The sequence below is a fragment of the Mirounga angustirostris genome, unplaced genomic scaffold (assembly GCF_029215605.1).
Source record: "Mirounga angustirostris isolate CCGP_5_RB_7025 unplaced genomic scaffold, mMirAng1.0.hap1 SCAF_2, whole genome shotgun sequence".
Taxonomy (NCBI): domain Eukaryota; kingdom Metazoa; phylum Chordata; class Mammalia; order Carnivora; family Phocidae; genus Mirounga; species Mirounga angustirostris.
Window position 1 is genome coordinate 107,901,762 of NW_026991710.1, and position 24,144 is coordinate 107,925,905.

Sequence of the window (24,144 nt, forward strand, 5' to 3'; positions counted from 1 at the left end):
AGTCCTTACACGCCATTGGCTATCTATCAAGCTATGGGCGGAGCTGTGAGAACCTGGATAACAGCGGGTTGAGCCACTAGCGAGGCAGTGGTCAAGCTCGCTGGCCTGAGTCTTCCTGTGGTGGAGCCTGGTGTTTGTGTGTGTTTTTAAAGAAAACCCCCAAAATGTAAACGTAGGTAGGGCATCAAGTACATATGTTAAATGCCCCCGGGATCTTTGATACTTAACACTTCTGGACTGGGAGAACCTGCTGGCCAAAAAGAGTGGGTGGAAAATAAGTGGATTTCTGTGGCTGGAGGCGGAACCCAGACTGGCGGCTTCAGAGCCCACCACCAAGGCTGACCCTCTGGGGGATTGTTGAGTATGGACTTCATCTCCAGAAGCTAAGTACGATCCTGCCTCTTTGGGTCTTTAGAGGAAAGAAACATCTGTTTAAATATTTAACTGTGTGTCAATAAGGCTTATAGTTAGAGGTACTCCAAAGATCCTGCAAATTCAGCAGTTATTTCTTTAGAGATAACTTTACTTCCTCAAAAAGAAGAAAAAAGTTACATTTTTTTTTTTGTCACAAAAAATTAGGCAAAACTTTATATTTGGGGGTAAATGACAATTTCCAGCATTAAAAATTGATTTTATCTGGGTTTAAGCCTTATCTTAATATTGCAGGAAATTTCAACACTTAGCAATAAAAATGTTAACTTGAAGCTAGCCACTAGTTTTAGTGCTTTTTAATAGATTGTGTGTTTTTATTGAAGTAATTTCACTAAACAGGCATGTCAAGAGGTAGCTCCATTTGGCTTTCTCTTTAACAATTTAAGTTTTATTTTCCTGTACTCTTAATGTTATATAAACGAAGTAATGTTAGCAGAATGTATTAAGAAATTTTTAAAATGTGTCCAACTATGTCCAGCTAGGTATTTGAAATCCTGAAGCTTTCTCCATACTCACTACTAAGAGAAAGCGGTGGTCCCTTCCTCTAAAGACTGGCTGTTAAATATGAAGGTATATCTAATAACCATTTAAAAAGTTTAGCTTTGTATCAGTGAAGATTGAACTTGATCTGGTTTTTGGTAGCCATGAAGTTAATACAAATAACTTATTGGAAGGAGAAACTGAGTGGGCAAACTTCCAACTTTTTTGAAGGTCAGTGTATGACTTTCTTCATGAACTCCTCACTGACTCCCCAAGGGCTTGTGTTTAAGTTCTCCTACCTTTGAGTCTGTATGTTGTCATATTGTAGTTTAATTTGGCACCAAACAGTTATAAACTTAATTCTACATTTACACTAGAAGTTGATAAGATACATTAGTGTTTGTGAAAGCAAAGAGTACCTTCTTGATATAAATGATGAGTGGTCTTTGTGTAAAATAAATATCTGAAGTTGGAATTTTTATCTCTGTACTTGAACTATTTGGCTTATATGGTCAAGTTCAATACAAACCACATTTTTGGGATTTGGGGTTTATTTGGGGAGCTGGTTTGCAAGATTCTGCTGAATTTCAATGGAGTTTTTTCAAAATATTTTTCATCCTTATGAAACATAATTGTTATGCTTCCACTTATCCTTAAAGTATTCCCTCTAGTGTTGCTTGCTTTTAAAAGTTCCTTTGTGTCCTCTACCCACTTTCTCCAAGGAAGGTGCTTTCTTAATACTTCATGCTTCTTCCTCCAGTCTCTATCATATTGTTTTGCAGTTTGTCTCCAGGCTCCATCAGAGTGCCTGGAACTCAATAATTGTTCAGTAAATATCTGATGAAGGAATTAATTTAAAGAATTCAGTGGATGTACTTGGAAAGTATCTATTAGTGTAATTGAGTACAAGGAATAAGAAGTGGGAGAAAAATTAGTATGTTTTTAACCATTCTCTAGCAACAATTTCATGTTTTTATGTTAGATATATTTCTTCAATAAAGAAAACCCTTGAAAATTGATAGCTTTTACTAATATTAATTTGTATAATAAATTGACGTTGAGCACCCAGTACTATGTGGAAAGCATCATGAAGTATTTAAAGTTGGAAATTTAAGCTAGGGTCAAAACCATATGAAACATTCTCTGATACAATTAAATGCCATAAAAAAAGATATTTTAAAAATTTTCTTAATAATTATGTTTATTTTAGGGGTGCCTGGGTGGCTCAGTCAGTTGTGTCCAACTCCTGATTTCAGCTCAGGTCATGATCTCAGCTCAGGGTCCTGGGATTGAGCCCCACAAGGGGCTCTGCTCTCAGCGTGGTCTGCTTGTCCCTCCCCCTCTGCTTTTCCCCGTTTGTGCTCTCTCTCTCTCTCTCAAATAAATTAATTAATTAAACAAATAAGTAAAATCTTTAAACAAATTATGTTTATTTTAACCAGCCAAGAGAAGCATGGCCTAGAAATTGGGAGCTCTCTTTTTAAGCTTGTCTTTTTTATTATTATAATTTTTGTAACAAAAAAATGATATGAAATCTACTCTCAGATTTTTTTTTTAAAGATTTTATTTATTTATTTATTTATTTGAGAGAGAGAATGAGATAGAGAGCATGAGAGGAGGGAGGTTCAGAGAGAGAAGCAGACTCCCTGCCGAGCAGGGAGCCCGACGCAGGACTCGATCCCGGGACCCCAGGATCATGACCTGAGCCGAAGGCAGTCGCTCAACCAATTGAGCCACCCAGGCACCCTACTCTCAGATTTTTAAGTGTAGTGTAGTAGTCTTAACCATATGCACATTGCTGTACAGAAGATCTCTAGAACTCTTCCATCTTGCCTGACTGAAACTCTATATCTACTGAACAATAACTCCTTTATTTCCCTCTCCCACCAAAAGTGATTTTTAGAAAACAAAAATAATAGTTTCGGTAAAACAAATACAAAAGCTATTTTCCCCCAAAGAGGTTTTAAAAAGTATGTTATAAGCAAAATATATTTAGGCTGAACCATGTGAAATTGTGATTTTCTGCAGTTTCATATGGTATAGTTTAATACTTTACCTGAAAATATTTGAATAATGGCTACCCACTAATGTAATCTCTGCTCTTGCTGATCAGGAGGAAATGGTGGTGTCTTTACTTTAAAATGTAGAATATGAGGGCGCCTGGGTGGCTCAGTTGGTTAAGCGACTGCCTTCGGCTCAGGTCATGATCCTGGAGTCCCTGGATCGAGTCCCGCATCGGGCTCCCTGCTCGGCAGGGAGCCTGCTTCTGCCTCTGACCCTCCCCCCTCTCATGTGCTCTCTCTCTCTCATTCTCTCTGTCTCAAATAAATAAATAAAATCTTAAAATGTAGAATATGCACAGTATTCCCAGAGTAGCTGTGAAGTTCAGGTGCAGTGACTCCTTCTGAATTAAACCCACGGATGCTATAGGCATTTTGGTAACTCGCAGCAACCAAAATACAGAGTGATTCTATTATTTGGAAATATTGTAGTTCTGTAAATTATTACCTTTTCTTGAGAAGTTTAGAAGTTTATGTATGATTATGTTATGAATTTACATTTAATCCTGTGTAGAAACAGTAAGTTCACACTGTCTTGGGTGAAAGAGACACTAAATGAAGGAAAATAGGTTGATAACTGCTGAAGCTGCTAGGATAAGTAAAACTGAACCAACCAGAACCATGTTGTACATCTCTAGGGCACTTAACCATATTTTATTATCTCAAGGGTCAGTTAGACCATCCTGCCTGGCAATCTAGTTTTTTTAGGAAAAACACTTAAGAAACATGTAATTTTAATGATTTGAAACAGAGGTATTTCCTTTTTTTTAATTTATTTTTTTAAGATTTTATTTATTTGAGAGAGAGAGAGCATGAGCCTGGTGAGGGGCCGAGGGAGAAGCAGACTCCGCAGAGCAGGGAGCCCCATGTGGGACTCGATCCCAGGACCCTGAGATTATGACCTGGGCCGAAAGACAGACGCTTAACTGACTGAGCCACCCAGGCACCCAAGAAGTATTTTCTTTAAGCAAACCTGTATATACTTTAATAATAACAGCTAATCTTTTCTGAGTATTTGCTACATGCATTCTAGGTGCTAAATACATATATATATATAGTGTATATAATGTATATATTATGTATCTCCACTTAGAAAATCCTTTTTACAGTAACTTGCTGATGATCATAGTTGGAAAGTGTCTGAATTGGAATTTGAATCTAGGCATTCCAACGTCACAATCTTTGACCACTATGTATATGCCTCCCAGTAGTGTAATATCATTTACATTTAGAGTAATATTATTTACAGCCAGTGTAATATAATTAATGTACAGTTTCTGCTTATATCGCCAGTTAACCTTTAGTTACATTAAGTGAATTACTGCTGTATGTGTTCTATTGTAATCTTAATGATTCACAGTTCATTTTCAGATTGTTACACGGTATTTATATTACTAAATTACCCTTCCTTCTCCTTCTAGAAAACCACTCAAACTTGAGTGGAATAATTAAAAGTTCAGATGTTCTCTGGTGGTCCTTCCCACTGGCTCTTCTCCCCTGCAAAAACCCGGAGAGTGGGCTTCAGCCCTCCAAGCCCGCCCCGGGCTGTGTAGGCAGCTGGGTGGAGCCGAAGGCGGAGCGCTGTCCGGTCACCTCCCCAGAAAGCTGCGAGCTGAGTGTGGCACGGAGAAGAGCTTCCTGGTCTGTGTTTTCTTCTTGGGTTCTCCTGTTATGCGTTGTTTCCTCGGTCGTTACTTGCAGCTTCGCCCAGGCTTGTTAGCTTTTTCTCTGGTAACTTATTTTTCAGCTGCTGCTTCTGCTGGCGCAGTTTACTCCCGCTTCCCGGCTGACTTCCTCATTTCTTCGTTTTTCTTATAAATGGGCGGGGGGCCGGTGGAAGCAGAATGCAAACTGAAAAATAATTATTGTAGGAAACTAAAGAACATCTCGTAAATAGAGGAATTTGGGAATTTCCCTTGTAAAACGTTATGTTGAGAAAACATCTTTTTCCATAACTTCCTTCTTTTAACCTTTGTGGAACATTTTTCGTCTTCTAGGCACTTAGCGCGCTGCGGTTCTGTCTCCTTTCTCTTCCTTCATTTCCATAGTACAGACAAGCAAGAAAATAATTTAAAAATTGTGTGACTTTTTTGATGAAAGAGTAATTTGAAGAATAGAGGTTAAAATGTGGAAAAACACAAATTAACAATAAACATTCTTTTAAGAAAGTCTAAATAGCCAAAATCAAAATTGCATATTAGGCTGGTGATCATTTTGAATGAATATATTCTAATATTCCCAGTATTCATTCTGACATTTAAGAAATGTTCAGCATATATAATATAGAGAAGAGGTATATCACGTGCTCTGAGAGATCCAGCCATAAAATGGACTTTAAAAAATATTTTTAAATTATTCATTTAATTTTTTTTTTAAAGATTTTATTTATTTATTTGACAGAGAGACACAGCGAGAGAGGGAACACAAGAAGGGGGAATGGGAGAGGGAGAAGCAGGCTTCTCCTCGAGCAGGGAGCCAGACGTGGGGCTTGATCCAGGACCCTGGGATCCCCACCTGAGCCGAAGGCAGACGCTTAACGGCTGAGCCACCCAGGTGCCCCTCATTTTTTTTTTAATAGTAATGTATATCTATCATAGTATAAAATTCAGGTAGTTTTTGTTTTTTTTTTTTAAGTAATAACAGTTGAAAGTAAGCCTCCCTTGCTCTCTTGTCACAAGCAGATAATTCCCTCAAAAGAGGTAACCACTGCCACCACTGGTTTCTTGATATGCTTCCTGAGATAGTGTATGCATTCACAACAATAGATGCAAATAGTCTTCTTTTTTAATAAAATAAATTCATACTTTTTGCACCTGGCATTTTTTCACTTAATATATTTTAGATATATAGAGAGAGCTGCTTCACTCTTTTTTAGCAGCAACGTAGTATTTCATTGCATGATACAGCGTAAATTCCTTACTGGTCCTCTACTGATGGGTATTTAAATTGCTTATGGTATTTTGTTATTGTAGACAGTGTTGCAGTGAATATCTTTATACTTAATGTCATTTTGAATATGTGCAGGTGTGATAACTCCTAGAACTAGAATTATTGAGTCAAAGGATATTTGCTTTTTTTGTTTGTTTGTTTGTTTTGATAGATTTTGAGGGATTGCTATTCACAGAGGCTGTACCAGTTATGTCCCAACAATAATGTGATTATTTCTCAGTGTCCTCATTATCACAGCATGTTACCAAACTTTCCAATTGGTGAAAATAGTAATTTATTGTTGTTTTAATTTGCATTTCTATCATAAGTGAGATTGAACATTTTGTATTTACTTTCTGTCAACTGTTTTTCCCATTTTTCCATTGGGGTATTGAATCTTTTTCCTTATTGATTTTTAGGAGCCCTTTAAACATTAAAGAAGTTAGTTATTTGTTTGAAATACAAGTTGCAGATATTTTTTTCCCCAAACTATCTTTTGATTTTGTAATGGTGGGCTTTTTTTGATGGGTGTAGGCAGAATTCTGCTTTCAGTTTTTTTTTTGTTTTTTTTTTAAGATTTTATTTATTTGATAGAGAGAGACAAAGCCAGAAAAGGAACACAAGCAGGGGGAGTGGGAGAGGGAGAAGCAGGCTTCCCGCTGAGCAGGGAGCCCGATGAGGGTCTCAATGCAGGGCTCGATCCCAGGACCCTGGGATCATGACCTGAGCTGAAGGCAGATGCTTAATGACTGAGCCACCCAGGCACACCCTGCTTTCAGTTTTGTTATTTTTATGCAGCCAAATATATCACTTTTTTCTTTGATGTCTTTTGGGTTTGGGGTTATATTTTAAAAGGCTTTTTCTACTATAAGATCATCTTCAAAAATTCATTTTTTTCTTTTTTAATATGGCTTTTATTTGTAAATCTTTGATTCATTTAAAACTTAGTTTGGTGTAGGGATTCGACCTTATTAAATTGGACTACAAAATGAACCGATTGATAATAGACCTAGTTGGTTTAGCTACATGAGACCTGGTTGGTTAGCTACATGAGAATCATCTCTAACTCCCCATAGGCTTATGCTTAATTCCCCTAGCACCTGGTATGGTACTCGAAACAAGTGAGTAGTTAATAAACCTTTGATAAACTAAACTGAAAGGAAGTTTCTAGATATATTACTTTAGTTACTTACCTTTGTTTTGGTTGAAAGAGAATGATAGCACAAACACAGCTGATTTCTTTTGCACAAAACCTTAGAATCATGAAATTTTGGATCCAGAGACTAGGATGATTATTCACCTGACAAATAAATAATGAGTTCCTATTACTTACAGGCATTCTAGCTGGGAATGGGGAGAGGGCAATGTACAGGCAGTAGAGAATGACAGGAGGTAGAGCAGGGGATGCACACTAGCACAGGTCACGAAGGACATTGATAGTTGAAGTGTCTTTACTTCATACGAGCACATGCGCAAACAAACAAAAAAAAAATTGAGAGGTAGTGAGAATTACGCTTCAGGAGACAGTTCTAAGTATCCCCAGGAAGTTGGAAGGAGAATCCGTTGTCTCTGTCTTGGTCCATGTCATCTTTAGATTACATTGTAAACTAGTGGGCAGGACTATGCTTTTTAGGTTACTTTTGTTACAAATATTATGCACACTTGGATTAACTTGGATTAACATGAGTGTTCTTTAAACAAATTAACAAATTGTCATTCTAATAGGAACCTGTGCCACTTTATGCAATTAAAGCCAAAATTACATTCTACCCTTGGGCATGTCAGCCATGGCACTCCTCCCTGCTGATGGAAGTCTAGTCAATATTTCTTGCAGTAATTTCAAACACTGCTCAAAAACATCAGGGAAAAGGGCCAGTAGAAAGTCTTGAGGCACCACTACTTTATACTCTCAACAAGAGTAGCTCTGCTTTTATATTTAATTTCTTCTTAACTTTCAGGTAAGATTACATTTTGAATTAATTTGAAACTATAAAGTACACCTCGCTCTGACCACAAGACCCGCCATGTGTGCATGGAACTGACCGGCCATTTTTAGGATCAAATCCCTGGATATGCTTTAATTCCATTTAGATGTAAAGATGATTGCCTGCAAGAGCTGGGAGCTGGAAATTCCTAGTGGAAACCCTACTGATTAGGATAGGGATCCTTTTAATGTGTGTGGTGTTTTTGTAGATACGGTGGTTCTGTGGAGAATGAGTGAATCTGCCAAAACTTCTTAGTCGCTAAGTTATATTTTGCCAGAATTGTCAAGCTCCAAGTTAGGAGAATAGCATATTCCCTCAGCATATTGGTATAAGAATCAGATTTAATCAGCATTTCTAACATCTTGATTTATTCTTATTTCTTCCTATACGCTTCAAGATGATACTTACTAGTACCAAAATTTGGGATAGAGATTTATCCATTTATATATGAAGAATGTGCCTTGATATTTCAACTAAAGAAAATCAGTATATTATTGAGGTATTTTATTCCATATAAATCAGTACTAAATTCTACAAAAATCAGAATCAGTTTATAGTGTCTTATCACTCACTGAGCTTATTTTAATAATAAAGAATATAAATTATTGAATATATCCTCTTCTCAAATACTGTTAGTTGCAAATGGGTTATATAATACCAGAATTATTTTTTTAAATTTTTGAGGTTATCAATTAAAATTTGGTAGCCTGGAGTGAAAATCAGGAAGAGCTGCATACTTTAGAAAAAGGTTTTCGGAGATCTTGGATTCCTGTGTGCCACAGAGCTTATATATTTGGATCTCCGAATGATTGGTACCTCGTAGGTACTCAGTATGTATTAATTGAAATAAATTTATCCAAAACTTAACTTTATTATTTGCAGTAAAAATAACATATGAAGCAAGGAAATGTATTCAAAGGCTTCAGATAAGGGAAATTGAAGTCTGGAAATAGCATCATTACTAATCAAGAATAAGATATAAGGACCTAGTATGATTTGGGTAATCTACCACTCTTAAAATAAATTTTGCATCTCCTTGCAGATTCCTGAAATATCTTCATCTGGGAAAACATGGCTTACATTGGTTCAGTTTCATGATTTGCCAGCCATATGACCTTGGACAAATCGATTTCTTCATTTGTAATGAGGATAAAAATAGTTCTTTGCAAGTTTGTTGTGAAATTAAATGAGATAATGTTTGTAAAATGCCTGATATGTAGTGTTTAATAAAAAATGTAATTTTATTAATATAATGCTATTTATGTCCATTTAATCCTTAGAGAAAAAATCTAAAATGCAAATACTGCTTGTAGCAAATGTATTTAGTCTATTTCAAAGTTTAAATGATAAATTCTGTTCCCATTTTTCAATTGGAGAGAAGGGATTAACCAAACATGTGGTCATTTAACATGTGAAATTTCAACAATTGAAGCAGCTAAGAAAATCTATACCCTGAGACCAAGGAAGACAATATTAAACTCTATTAACCTTGAAATGGTTGGAGTACTCCCCTCCCTGCAACTCCCACCCTACAAAGAAAGGGTTTTAGCCAAAGAAACAAGTGTTAGCAGCAGTGCTTCTGCTGATTTATAGAGGTATTTTTTTTATCAGATTGAATTTTATTATAAAGATCTTGATTCCCAAGGGATCCAAAAATTCGGACACTTGCACACTTTAGAATAAAAGACAAAGGATGGCATAGGAACTCGTAGTGTTTATAGTCGTTAAGTATATAAGTTCATAAGTATATATGAACAGTTTCTTCTGTGGACTTAATTACAGTTTTTAAAAATGATTTTGATACACTCTTTACAAGGTGACTTGAGCTGGATCTAGACTTAGTTCTTAAACTTTTCTAGTTCTAAAACTTTTAGGATCCAGTTACCTATTTTACAGTAGAACTCCTGTCCATGGTTTGCCATAACACAAATGACCTTTTGACTCTCAGAACTGTGTTCTTGTCACTCTGCTTCCGTCCTGTCTGCTTTTTGACGTTGAAATTTTCATTTCATTTCCAACTAAAGGAAACATTTGTTTATTGTTAAAGAGTTTTTAAAAATTTTTTTTTCCTTTAGAATCTTCAGATGGATTTTAAAATTGAACACACTTGGGATGGTTTCCCAGTGAAGCATGAACCAGTGTTTGTCAGGCTGAATCCAGGTGATGGAGGAGTGATGATGGAAGTTAGTGCTCCATTTTTCAATGATCCTCCAGCTCCACTTGGAGAACCAGGAAAACCTTACAATGAACTGTGGGATTATGAAGGTAAGTGGAAGTACTGTATTTTATTGCAAATATAAATCTCTTTATAATAACCTCTCCTTGAATTATTATTTTATCTTGCTGTAAGGAAGTGAGTGCTCTTCTGAGCAACTGACATGTGCAGTTTCTTCCATTCTCTACCAGTCTCTCATTCTGACTTTTTCACCATCACCTATGTGACTTCAGCTATATAACTAGAACAGTGAAAAATGGCAAGTACAAATCCAGATTTTTAAATTGCTGCCACATTTCTTTCCTTTACTTCTGATACCTATTTTAAAAAGAGTTTACCAATTCTGTTTTGTCTTTAAGTATCTTCAAATTGCTGCTTTAACCTTATAAACCTTCTTTGTGGAAGTTTGGGGATGTTTTACTTATTATAGAAATACTATCAACTTTAATATGAAATGTAGTTTTTATTTTATACTGGCAATTAATCTCACATGTCAAATGAAGGCTAAAGGACATGCCATAAAATGACACTGTGCCAGATTTGCTATATGATCCCCTTCTAATATATTGTAATTAAGCTACCAAACTTATCTTTCTGAAATACTCTTTATGATTCCATTCCTCAGGTCACAAACCATAACTATCCCTGAAATAAAGTTCAAACCCTCATATAAGCTTTCAGAGTACTCATAAATTGGGCTCTTCTATTCAGTCAAAAGCTCTTTTTTAATATAGCAATGTTACATTAGTTTCAGGTTCACAACATAGTGATTTGACAAGTCTGTACATTATGCTATGCTCACTGCAAGTGTAGCTACCATATGTTACCATACAGCACTGTTACAATACCATTGACTATATTCCCTGTGCTGTGACTTTTATCCCTGTGACTTATTCATTCCATGACTGGAAGTCTGTATCTCCCACTCTCCTTCATCCATGTTGCCCATCCCCCTACCCTCTGCACCACACCTTCCCCAGCCCCTGGCAACCATCAGTTCTCTGTATTTATGGGTCTGTTTCCACCTTTTGTTTACTCATTTGTTTTGTCTTCTAGATTCAATATGTAAGTGGAATCATATGTCAGCCAAAAACTCTTGACTTCTGAAAGGCTAGTGGTCTTACTATCCATGCATATTCTCACCCATGTACCTTTTCTCATTCTATTCCCGCCCCCCACCTCTAATGCACTTAGTTCAAGGTCTAATATAGGTTTCATTTCTTTAAAGAAATCTTTGATGATTCCTGTAGTCCATACTAACATCTGTATAGCATGCATTTTTCAGTGTTAATTTATCATATGTAAAACATATGTTATCTTTTACTGATACAGAACTTTTACATACCAGCTACCTACTGGTGTAGACACTAATGTGACTTATCTACTAGAGGTACTATACACACCAAACTGAAGAAGCCCTAAACTCAACTCATCCACTTCTCTCATAAATCTGCTTCTTTCCCCAGTTGCCCAATCACTATAATACATCGATTCACTAAATATAAAAATATGAGATCTTTCCAAGATGTCCTTTTCCGTCATTCTCCATATTTGGATTTATTTATGAGTCCTATCAGCTTCACCTCTAAATGTTTCTCTAATTTAGTACCTCTTCTTCATTCACACCATCCCTACCATAGGTTAGGCCTTTATGATCTTTTACCTGGGCTAGTCAAAGCATCCTTAATAGTCTTTTTACCCTTCAGTCCATCCTTCACTTAGAAGCCAGAGTGATCTATCGAAAATGAAAATTCAAACTCATAATTCAGGTCCTTACAACCTTCTCAGGCTTCCTGTCCTCTCAGGATAGTTTCACCCTTCTTATTATGATCTCTATATAAGATTTTCCATGACCTAGCCCCTTATTCTCTTTGCAGCATTACTTCTTTGTGCATTGAAATGTTTGCCTAGGAAGACTGAACTGCTTGTAGTTCTTTAAGGGATGATATTTCCTAATCATGTACATTTGATTATACTTCTCTCACACCCTGGAATGCCCTTTCCATCATTCTTCTTCCCCCAATTCCAACTTATCTTTCAAGGTGGAGCTTAGATAATACCGTCTCCAGGAATCCTTCCCTAAACCACTTTTTGGAGCTAAGTGTCTGTTTTCTTTTGTTGTGTGTAGCAGCAACCCATATCTCCTTCCCTTGTGGTATTTTTATTAAGAGTATCAACTTGCAGGGCACCTGGTTAGTAGTAGTAGGAGTAGTAGAGCTGAAAGCAGTAGGTTGAACATCTGCTTTCAGCTCAGGTCATGCTCCCAGGGTCCTGGGATCGAGTCCTGCATCGGGCTCCCTGCTCTGCGGGGAGTCTGCTTCTCCCTCCCCCCACCCCCACCCCCCGCTCCTGCTCTCTCTTCCTATCTCTCTCTCTCTCAAATAAATAAATAAAATCTTAAAAAACAAGAGTATCCACTTTCATGTCTGATTAGATTGTAAGCTAATTAAGGTACTCCCAGAATTTGATACAGTATTTAATACAGAGAAGATGCAAAAATGATTTTAAGATGATATGCAAAATAGTAATTAGAAGATGTATTAGAGTTCTCCAGAGAAACAGGACTGAGAGGGGGAGAGAGAGAGAGGGAAAGACAAAGAGAGAAAGAGAGAGAGAGAGAGAGAGAGAGAGAGAGTGTGTGTGTGTGTGTGTGTGTGTGTGTGTGTGTGTAGCGAAAGCAAAAGATTTATTTTAAGGAATTGGCTTATGCAGTTTTGGAGGCTGACAAGTACAAAATCCGCAGGGTAGAGCAGTAGACTGGAAACCTAAGGAAGAGCTGATACTGCAGTTTGAGTCTGATGGTCTGCTGGCAGAATTCCTCATGGTCAGGGGAGGTCTGCCTTTTTTCTGTTAAGGCTTAGATGATTGATTGGATGAGACTGATTGATTGGGTAAGACTCAGCCACATTATGGAGGGTAGTCTGCTTTACTAAAAGTCTACTGATTTAAATGTTAAATCTCATCCAAAAAAACACCTCCACAGAAACATCTAGAATAATGTTTGACTAGATACCTGGGTACTGTGGTTAAAGTTGACACATAAAATTAAGCATCATGGAAGCATTCTAATTCATTTAGAAAGGGACAAGACTCTGAACTGTTGATGGAACTGTATCTAAATCTTAGATATTTCATTATAAAAATAACACATGGAAAACTGGAAACAACCTAAATGTCTATCATAAAAGGATTATGTGAATAAATTATAACATTCTATAGAAGAATACTATGCAGTAATTTAAAAGCATTAGGTTTCTATATGCTGGAAAGTCTTTTTGTGAAAAAGGATAGTTGTAGGGAAGTATGATTCCATAATTGTTTTTTAAAATCCATGCTGGTAAAATAGGTTGTAGAAGGACAGAAAAAGTCTGACAGGTTTTAGAGCAAAGTGTGAAGAAAAGGACTTTGACTTTTTACTTCATATGTGTTTATATTGTTTTAATCATTTATAAGAAATATATATTACTTTCATAATTAAATAATTTTTAAAGGATGACATGCTCAGAAAACTCCAGGAAGTTGTAAAAAGAAAAATCACCTACCTGTATTCCCTCTATCAGAGATAACCAGTCATTTTTTGTGTGTGTATGCATACTTTGCAGACATCTAGACACACAGGCACACATGCACATTCTTATTCCATGTACATTTGGTTATTTTCTGCAGCCTGCTTATGAAATATCATGGCTATCTTCCCATATCAAAAAATATGTAAATATATAGTTGTTTGTAATGACTGCATTATATTCTATTGCATGGAAAATATAAATTCCATAATTTATTTAACAGCTCTCCTATATAATAGTTGTATTTATATCATAGGAGATAACCATGTAGATCATTCCCTATTTTTGAGCAATACTTTGATGAACAGCATTATACTTACTTTTCCCAGTTGTCTGGTTATTTCCTTAAGATAAATTCCTAGAAGAAGGTAACTGGCTCAGAGTCTGTTGTAATAACATTCATTTTTTTAAGAACCTCACCTAACACTAGGCTTTATTAATATTTTTAACTTAGGACAATCTGATATGGGAAAAAATTGATGATTTATTTTCTATGTATTTCTTCTTCCAGGCAATGTGTATTTATTTGCTTTTCACCTTTTCCTATGGGGATAGAATTATAGTTAAAAATAATGAGTTAATTCATTTTATATTCTAAAAAATAAATTATTTATTACTGAAGTAAAATTAAATTTCTCGGTATGTCTTATCTCTGTTTTCAAAAGTTGTGGAAGCATTTTTCTTGAATGACATAACTGAACAGTATTTAGAAGTTGAACTTTGTCCGTAAGTATAAAATTTTTTCTAATTACTACATAATTTGAATACAGTTAATTTCTAGTTATAAATTATATGGTTCATGGTAAAAGCTCAACCAAAAGGAAGAATGCTAATCTGAATAATATATAATTCTTTATTTTCAAGTAAGCATATAACTTATATTTTATAAATATTTGAAAATATTACATTGATACTATTTTCAATTCACTAATGTGGCTGGTTTTCTAATAAATTGAAAGTTTTTTTGTAAAATGAAAAATCATTATAAATATCAGAAACTCTCACTCTTTATTCTGAAATTTGCATCATTATGTATTAGCTATTCAGAAATAAAGGGAGATATAGATACAATGAATTGAACTAGTTTCTTTTAGAGAACTTTTTAAATAACTAGATTAAACTTGAATTTTATGTATTACGTATTATATATTTATGTATTCTTTCCTTTATTCATCACTCATTTATTGAGTATATACTGTGTCACTTCGTGTTCAGTGCCAGGGATAAAAATTAAATCACACATAGTTTTTTTTAGACTTATTAAAAATATTAACCTTGGACTCTTTTGTTCAAATTTAACCAGTCCTTTGGGAACCCTCTTTACCTTGTTGGCAGTTTTTTCCTATATATGTGAAAAAGTAAATTTATGCCTATCTGTCATCTATATGATAACAAATTTTAAATTAGTAAACTATTTGGTAATGAAATATTTCTTTGTATTGCCATTATTCATTTTAATTGACCTTTAAATACCTCTCAGTATCTAATATCCAGTAGCCTCTGTCCCTTTGTAGGGTGGGCAGCATCCCAAACAGTTGATTTAAGTGAGATTTTAGATATCATTTTCTTTTTCCTTAGTTTGATTTCTTGCTAATTCTAATGTAGAAAACATAGCTGTTCACAGTTATATTTTTTGAGAATAATCATGTATCTTCGTGTGTTACCTTTTAACTAACATGCCAGAATCTTTTATTGAAAAATATGATTTAACTGTCATGTGAGGTAAGAAAACTTCAACTCTTGTGTGATTATTTTCATCATACAGGTGAGAAAGCTAAGGCAAATAGATTTATAACTTGTCTAGAAAGCAGTTAAGAACTTGGATATGCTAGAATTCTAGTTTTATCCTTAGTTTTAATTTTATTAGATGATATCAATTTATTTTCCCAAGGTGATGACTTAGTAATAGATGAATAGGATAATTAGATTCTCTTATTTTAAAATTATATGATAACCATTATGTATAAAATCAATAATTTAAAAATATATTTTCAAGTTAAATTATTAATAAGTTAAAAAAAATCCATAGAGTAGTTTGGTTTCATATATTACGGGACAGTTAATAATCAAGAATCATGGTTTTGCTTCAGGCAATCAACTTCTCTGACAGTTAATTAACCTCTGGGAATATCGTTGTTTTAATTTGCAAGGACTTTTATCCCTCTTAGGATATTCTTAAAGTTGCATAATAATAATAAAAATAAGCAGAGAACTTTTAAATGAAAAATAATACTTGTCTTCTGTTAGAATAGTTTACTGCAGGGAAATCCTCCCTGAAAAGCTCACAACAGACCATCTGAGGAGAAATGTTTAGTCTTTTCCACTGACAGTAAATTTGCTTCATGTAACTACTTGAAATCTTTTGATTCTTACTGATCTGGCTAATCCCAACTATGCTCTCTTAATAGAATTCCATCTGAGGATATATTTTGTTTCTTTGAAAATGTGTCATCAGTGTCTGAAACTAATGGTAGAAAGCAGGAAAACACAAGAGGCAGGCCGGTCGAGGACAGTTGTGGGAGAGAATAGATCCAAATTAAAATCTTCAGCCTGTTGACTTGTATTAGACAATCTATGTTTTTATTTTCTGTCTTCCTAATGAGCTTCAAGATAGTTTTTTTACTGAAATAACCTTTAGTAAAGTTGTTGGATTCAGACTTAGAAGTTGGTACCAGCTTCCCTTAGGGTACTGTAGTTTTTGAAATGGGTTTTATTATGAGCACCAGATACTATGGTATCCCCCACCCCTTTTTCATACTTTGCACCATCTAACCAGTTGAAGTATTTTATATAATTTCTTATTTACAGAATATAAAAAGCAGTCTGGACATGTGTAGCTTTATGCATTTGACTGCAGTTGTCTGAAAAATGATAAACTCAAAGATTGGTATTTGAAGTAACTGAACACACTGGTTCTCCCTATAATTATCCAATATTCATACTGCATCTTTTTTTTAAAGATTTTATTTATTTGTTTGACAGAGAGAGAGACCAGCAAGAGCAGGAACACAAGCAGGGGAGTGGGAGAGGGAGAAGCAGGCTTCCTGCCGAGCAGGGAGCCCGATGTGGGGCTTGATCCCAGGACCCTGGGATCGTGACCTGAGCCGAAGGCAGATGCCCAACAACTGAGCCACCCAGGCGCCCTAATTCATATTGCATCTTTTAATTATTTGGAAATCTAGTTATAAGCACATATTGCAGATATGAAGGAAAGTAAAGAAAATAACATTTGTTTCTTTTAAACACTCATGATGAGTTTTAATTTTGACAGTCATGGACAACATTTGGTGCTCTTACTCTCTGGAAGACGAAATGTGTGGAAAGTAAGTAAATAAAAATAATAGACAAAATCTTTAAATATAATCTTAGAGATATATATGCCATATGTAAAAGATATATATATCTTATATAAAATGTTTAAAGTATAAATCTGAATTTACCTTTTGTGTTTCACATGTTGTTTCTGTAGCAAGAACTTGCTCTGTCATACAAAGTGTCTAGAGGAGAGACAAAATGGGAAGGCAGAGCTTATCTTCCTTGGAGTTATTTTCCACCAAATGTGACAAAATTCAATTCATTTGCAATTCATGGATCAAAAGATAAAAGAAACTACGAAGCTCTTTCCCCCGTACCTCAACATGAACTGCAACAAGGACAAAAACCTGATTTGTAAGTAGAAAATAAATGAAGATAGGTTCCAACTCTGAGTTTTTTGGAAACTAATTTTGGGTAGAACAGTAGTAACATTTTTCACTCCAAGAAGACATATGTGTACAAATGCCTAGCAGAGTTATGTGTTCCCTGATTGTCCTCAGTAAGTACTCGACAGACTGACTTTGGACAGACATAGGCTCTCTTACTGCTCTCAGTAGAGCACTTATATTTCCATAGTGCTATGAGAAAAGTCTTACTTAGTGAGTATTGCCACAGCAAGTATCAAAGTATGGTTGCAAATTCATTTATGATCCCTTTCAGAGCTAAATGACCAGAGACGTCTGTGTTTCCTGGTGTGGGTAAAGGGTTAATAAATCCTTTCTTGTGGCTTGAGAATGTGATCTTCAGTTAACGCTCTAGCTCTCTTCCCTTAGTAACCTCATAAGGATAAAAATGTCAACTATATTTCTAAGCAACTTTGCCTGTCATAATAATGACCCTTAATTGGTAAACTGATTCTGATCTGAGAGGAATTATGAATAAACTCTGAATACCTGATAGGGGCCACATGGCTTTGGGATTTCCCTTTAGCAGTCTTGTTTCCCATGGGGATGCTAGAAACTATAATAATGAAGTTATTATTACAAGAGATATTGGCTCCTGTGGGGCAGCAGGCATGTAAGCTAAGGTATCTCCTACACTTTTTCAGTTTGAGTCTTAGCTCTTTGCACCTAAAGTTGTCACTTAAGGAGAATAGAGCTCCTGGCCAGCCTTATAAGTGCTTCATGGACTGCTATAAACACAGTAAAGGCAGATGCTGTCCTGGGGCAAGCTGAGATTCCTGCTCTGTATCTCTCTGGGTGTACTTGGTGTGGCCCAGTCTGGTGAGATTTCATGTTTAGAAGAGCCTAAAGAGATATCCTGGTGGACTTTGAACCATGGTAGACTTTCCTGCCTTTTTCCCCTTAGAAAGTGCTATACTGTCCTTCTCCCTGTTAGCTTTTTCCTTCCTGTCGTGCTCTTACTTCACTCACTTTGCCTTTATCTTTTCTAGCCTAGCCTTTATTCTGCCTGACACACATTTCCCTTTGCTTTTGTCCCCAGTCCTGACCCTTTTTCTTATCCTTCCCTGTTGCCTTTCTCTTCATGCTACCTCTAATCCATCTCTGTTGTTTCCCTAACCTCTTTTTTTATTTTAATTTTTTAAAAATTGAAGTATAGTTGCTACACAATGTTACATTAGTTTCAGGTATACAACGTAATGATTCAACAAATCTATATATTATGCTATGTACACAAGTATAGCTACCTTCAGTCTCCGTATAATGAACGCTATTACAATACCATTGACTATATTCCCTAGGCTGTACTTTTTATCCCTGTGACTTAGTCATTTCATAACTGGAAGTTTCCTAAACTTCTTAATTCTGGATTGACAGTGTGACTCTAAGCCAGGTTCATCCTGGGTCAGCCTGCTCAGTGGGGGGCAGAATGGGACAGGAATCCAGATGGAACTCACTCAGGGCCCTCATATCAAGATGGCTTTTTTCTCTGGCTCTTCACCACCTAATGCCTTCCTGTATTCAGGCTCCTCATTTACAAGTTATTGGAGACTTACCCTAGATAAAAGTATGAGTATACCATTGGTCAAGGTAGAGTCAGGGCAGAATGATTTCCTGCACAGCTGAGATCCACTGTAACATGTTAGTTAAGCCATTGTCTCCTCATTAAGCCACAATACTTGAACGGTTTTCTTAGAAAGAAAAGAAGTAGGATTAAATCTCTTACATTAACCTCTCTTGCTTTGGCAAAGTAGTGTATCCTCTAAGTTACAGAGCTGAAACTTTAAAACGATTATCTATATGGCATATAAAATATATCAAAATTTGAATGTAAAAACATCTCTAAGAGTATAATATTTGTTTAAGGCTGGATAGAATGAGTCAGATTTTGAGGGTTGATTTTTATTTCTTCCCTCAGCTGTGAGGGAGCTTTTCTAGAATTAAGAGGAGAGTGTTTTGAGATGTCAGTGAATTTCAGAGCTGAATGTTTGATAGCAAGAGTGAGAAAGTTGTACACATAGAATACATCTTACCTTTGGTATTTTTAAAATAGTATGTTGTTCTATCACAAATGTGACAAAATAAATAGCCCTTCAGGATGACTATTTCACAAATGCGTAATTCATTTCAATTCTCACCTTCTTTTTATTTGTGTTTAGTCATCGTCTGGAATACTTCAAGCCTTTCAGTTTTAATACACTGCTTGGAGAAGAATGGAAACAACCAGAATCAGAGCTGTGGTTAATAGAGAAACCTGATGTATAGGAGTATAGTAGATGACCATATCAGTCATTTCTTCTCTGTGTCTTTTAAGGTAAATCAATAATATGTATAATCTCTTTTAATCACGATACCACCAGCACACTTCAAGAACAACTATTTTCATAGAGGTCAGTGAAAATATAGTATCTTTGCAGCAAGTTGTATATGAGTTAACAAGAAAATGGAAAGTTTGTAGATGACTTTAACTAGAAAGTTAAAATGTTTCTCAGAGTCATTCAGTCTAGGAGCCATCACATCAATCAGTTCTATCTGCCTTGCATTACCATCACCCCAGATACCCCTGACTCTGTCAACCAACACCATTATTTCTCCTCCCACTTCCCTAAACCTCAGCCAGCCTGAGACTGGAACATCTTATTTGTGCATTTTTTTAAGTTCCATATAATGTACAGTAATTCTTTACTCAGAATCTTCTATGCATTCTTGAAGTGGGTTGAAAACAATGACCTATTTCAGTTGAGCAGGAGATCTACATCTGTTAAGGCATCATTAAGATACATATGTATTTAACCAGCTGTTTTTCCTGTCTTGTGACTATTTTTAGTCTGTAGAAGGAAATGGATTGAAGTAGTCTTGAAGTTGGGCAACAGATTCTGCTTTCATTTACAAACAAATGACATTTTCTTAATGCTGTTAAACCAAATGCCAAAATATCTTCACTTTATTTTGTAAACATCAAATACTCCTGGTCTAGGATTTTTCAAGTTTTGTGATGTGATATAGTTCAGAGTTTAAAGCCATCTAGTAGATCATCTATGAACTTCTCCACCAAACCTGGTCCTTCACTAGCATTCTTAACTCAGAGAATAGCAGTCTTGCAGAAGAACTTTTTTTTTTAAAGAACTTTTTTTTACTTGTACAGAATACCTAGTTGTCTACCCAACAATATACTTTATCCTCTTCTTTTTTACTAACAGAGCTTGAATTTTTAGGGTCACTGCTCAAAAACATTTTTCCAGATTCCTCTACAGATAGAAATGACATGATAAAACAGTTCAGTTTAATGAGATGTAAGTATACAGTGTTAGGTGGAACTTTAAGAAAAGATGTTTTAGAGATGAAAGATTCAGATGCCATACACATTTTACCTTTTGTCCTTTGCCCTCCCCCTTCCTTTTTCCTGAATTGCATAATTGAAACCTGAGGTAACACACTAGCTGTATTGTATCAATGAGGAGACAATCCAGGGTCAGCTGAGCAGTAAGACGAAGGAGCTTGGGTTCTAAACAGTGCAATAGAGTAATGTATCATATCTGGACTGCCTACCTATAGATTTCTTTATATAGGAGAAAATAAGCTGCCTAATTTGCTTTTCCAAACTGATCTCTAGATTCAATACAATCCCAGTTAAAAATCCCAGAAGGATTTTTGGGTTAAGAGAGAAAGAGACATTAGACTTCACCAAAATCAAAACTTTCTGTTCATCAAAAGCTTCCGTTAAAAAAGTGAAGAACTAAGCCACAGATTGGAATAAAATATTCAAAATATCCGTATCTGACAAAGAAGTTTTACCCAGAATATATGAAGAACTCCTATAAACCAGTAATAAAAGGAGAAGCCAGTTAAGGACACTTCACAGAAAAAAAATATACAAAAGGCCAATAAGTATATAGAAAGTCAACATCACTTATCATCAAGGAAATGCAAATTAAAACCACAGGATACCGCTAAATGACTAAAACTACAAAGTATACACACTGGTTAAATGGTTAAAACTGAAAAAGACTGACAATATCAAGCAATAATGGGAATGTAGAGTACCTAGAACTTTCATACACTATGGATAGGAATGTAATATATGGTACAACCACTTTGGAAAACTGGAAATTTCTAAAGTTAAATACACACCTACTCTGTGTTTCAGCAGTTTCATTCTTAGGTATATAGAGAAATGAATGTTTATGGCAGTTTTATTCATAACACAAAACTATAAACAATCAAGTTTCTATCCACAGGAGAATGGATAGACAAACTGCAATACAGTCAGATAGTGGAATAACACTAATGAAAACGAATGGACTACTGGTACATGCAATAACCTACATAAATCTCAAAAGCATCACATTGAGCAAAATAAACCAGGTACAACATTCTGCATAACTGTCTATATGAAGGCCAATTATAGGCCAAACTAGGCTGTAGTGATGCATCTCAGAACAATGATTGCTCTGGGTGAGGGCAGGGGATTAAAATTAGCTGGAAAACGGACATGAGGGAATTTGCGGGGGGGAGTAGTTGAAATGTTTTGTATCTTGATCTGGCTAACAGTTACTACATACATTTATCAACATTCCCCAAGCTGTATATTTAAGATTTGTGATTTTACTCTATGTAAATTATACCTTAATAAAAAATTGTTATAAAATAGCTGTAAATTAAATGGAGTTAACTTCTACTGTATATTGTTCCATCGAACAATCACTAGTGCTAGCTAAATGTGGCTTATTAACTAATTTTTTTCATTTATTAAGTATGTTTTCTATCTGAAAAGAGAGCTGGTATAAGATAAATACTGACTTTTACAAAAGGCCATAAGTGTCTTCATAACTACATATCATGGTGGCAGTGTTAGGCATCCTAGATAAATTCAGAAAATAATTTAAAAATTGACAATAGCGACTGACTAATATGGTAACAATATGCCGGTTTTGGATAGGAAAGGCATATTTAAAATAGTCTGTGGTGACTTACTAATAAAATACCTGAAGCAATTTTAAAAATGCATATAAAAAGATCCCCCCAAAAAAGAGATATATATTTAGTGTGTCCTGATTTGAAAAGTGAATCAATCATTCTGAATCACAGGTTCAGATATAAAGTGTAAGTGTTTATAATATGGGGAAAAGTAAAGCACAAATATTTTAGATATAACCATAAAAATACTGAATTTGAATGTTGTGATTTGTGAACTTTCTAAAACCCAGTAGGGATCCTCTTTTTATCTGTTTAGGTGTCTTTAGAACATCTTAACTTTTTCTCATCTAGGTAAGAGATATTTTCCTTCTTCCAATACCAGGCAAGCAAAAGCACCTTATATAACCATTTTCTTTTGAAAGGAGCATGGAGTTCAACCACAGAATTTTGGAAAATTTGTCCATTAGTAGCATACAAACAGTGCACCCTATAGAAAGTTAGTATTTGAGAGTGGGGTTTGTAATCACTGTTTCAAATTTGCTTTTCAACTTCAGGACTATGAAAGAATAATCATTCCTTTGTTTAATATATGTATAAATGCATTTCCTTGCTGTGTTCTGAATTGTTCACTAAGGTATCATGCAGATTCTCTCTTCTCACCCCCTAAATAGATTACACAGTACATGCATTTATTCAAGTGTTTTCTCATGCTGCTTCACAGCTCCAGTAAAGTGCAAGTCACAGTCCAGGGGTAAATGCAGTAGTCCCCCCCACCCCTATCTGCAGTTTTGCTTTCATTGGTTTCAGTTATCTGTAGTCAACTGTGGTCCAAAAATATTAAATGGAAAATTCCAGGAAGAAATAATTTGTAAGTTTTAAATTGCATGCCATTTTGAGTATCCTGATGAAATCTTGCACTGTCCTGTCTGGGACATGAATCATCTCTTCGTGCAGTGCATCCACGCTGTATATGTGCTACCTGCCCATTAGTCACTTAGCCATCTGGGTCATCAGATTGGCTGTCACAGTATGCTTGTGTTAAAATAACCCTTATTTTACTTAATAAAGGTCCCAGAACTCAAGGGTGATGATACTGGCAATTCAGAGGTGCCAAAGAAAAGCTGGAAAGTACTTCCTTGAAGTGAAGAGTTGAAAGGTCTCAACTAAATAGGGAGAGAAAAAAAAATTATATGCCAAGGTTGCTGAGATCTATAGTAAGAACAAATCTGTCTGTGAAATTGTGAAGAAGGAAAAAAGAAATTCGTGCTGGTTTTATTGTTATTGACCTCTCACTGTTCCTAATTTATAAATTAAACTTTATTGTAGGCATGTATGTAGAGTAAAAAGCATAGTATATATAGGGTTGGGTACTAATCATGGTTTTAGGCATTCACTGGGGGTCTGGGACATATCCCCTGCAGATAAGGTGGTGGGGAGGGCTACTATCTACTTTGTATTTTTAGCCAGTAACTACTTTTTTTTCACATAAAAAAATTTGCACAGAAAATATATTTAAGTTTTTCTCCTCCTTTTCCTCCTTTTTTTTTTTTTTTTAAAGATTTATTTATTTATTTGATAGAGATAGAGGGAGAGCACAAGCAGGTGGAGTGGCAAGCAGAGGGAGAGGGAGAAGCAGGCTCCCCGCTGAGGAAGGAGCCCGACGTGGGGCTCGATCCCAGGACCCTGGGATCATGACCTGAGCTGAAGGCAGCCGCTTAACTGACTGAGCCACCCAGGCGCCCCTCCTTTTCCTCCTTTTTAAAACATTAGGCTTTAGGGGCAGAAGATAATGAATATGATTAATCCAATATTTAAAAAGAAAAAGGATACAAATGGGGAAACAAT

General features: G+C 35.6%; 1 protein-coding gene across 3 annotated transcripts; it reads left to right on the top strand.

Moving 5' to 3' along the window:
- The first annotated feature begins 76 nt into the window (after positions 1 to 76).
- Positions 77 to 20,598, top strand: CUNH4orf33 (chromosome unknown C4orf33 homolog). 3 transcript variants are annotated; one of them, XM_045880446.3, is made up of 7 exons: positions 77 to 387; positions 4,394 to 4,613; positions 9,961 to 10,150; positions 14,332 to 14,392; positions 16,938 to 16,989; positions 17,136 to 17,335; positions 19,542 to 20,598. In XM_045880446.3, the coding sequence occupies exons 3-7, from the start codon at positions 9,970 to 9,972 to the stop codon at positions 19,645 to 19,647; spliced, it is 600 nt and encodes a 199-aa protein (XP_045736402.1). In that variant the 5' UTR covers positions 77 to 387; positions 4,394 to 4,613; positions 9,961 to 9,969; the 3' UTR covers positions 19,648 to 20,598. The 3 variants fall into 3 exon arrangements, with proteins under 3 accessions (XP_045736402.1, XP_064441138.1, XP_064441137.1); XM_064585067.1 differs by having other exon boundaries at positions 92 to 176; XM_064585068.1 differs by lacking the exon at positions 4,394 to 4,613.
- The last annotated feature ends 3,546 nt before the right edge of the window (positions 20,599 to 24,144 follow it).

Bases quoted from the DNA above. Each gene is read 5' to 3' on its own strand.
- CUNH4orf33 (XM_045880446.3), top strand. From the start codon at position 9,970: ATGGATTTTAAAATTGAACACACTTGGGATGGTTTCCCAGTGAAGCAT. The intron at 10,151-14,331 runs GTAAGTGGAAGT...TGTTTTCAAAAG, and splicing joins TGAACTGTGGGATTATGAAG to TTGTGGAAGCATTTTTCTTG. The intron at 17,336-19,541 runs GTAAGTAGAAAA...ATTTGTGTTTAG, and splicing joins CAAGGACAAAAACCTGATTT to TCATCGTCTGGAATACTTCA.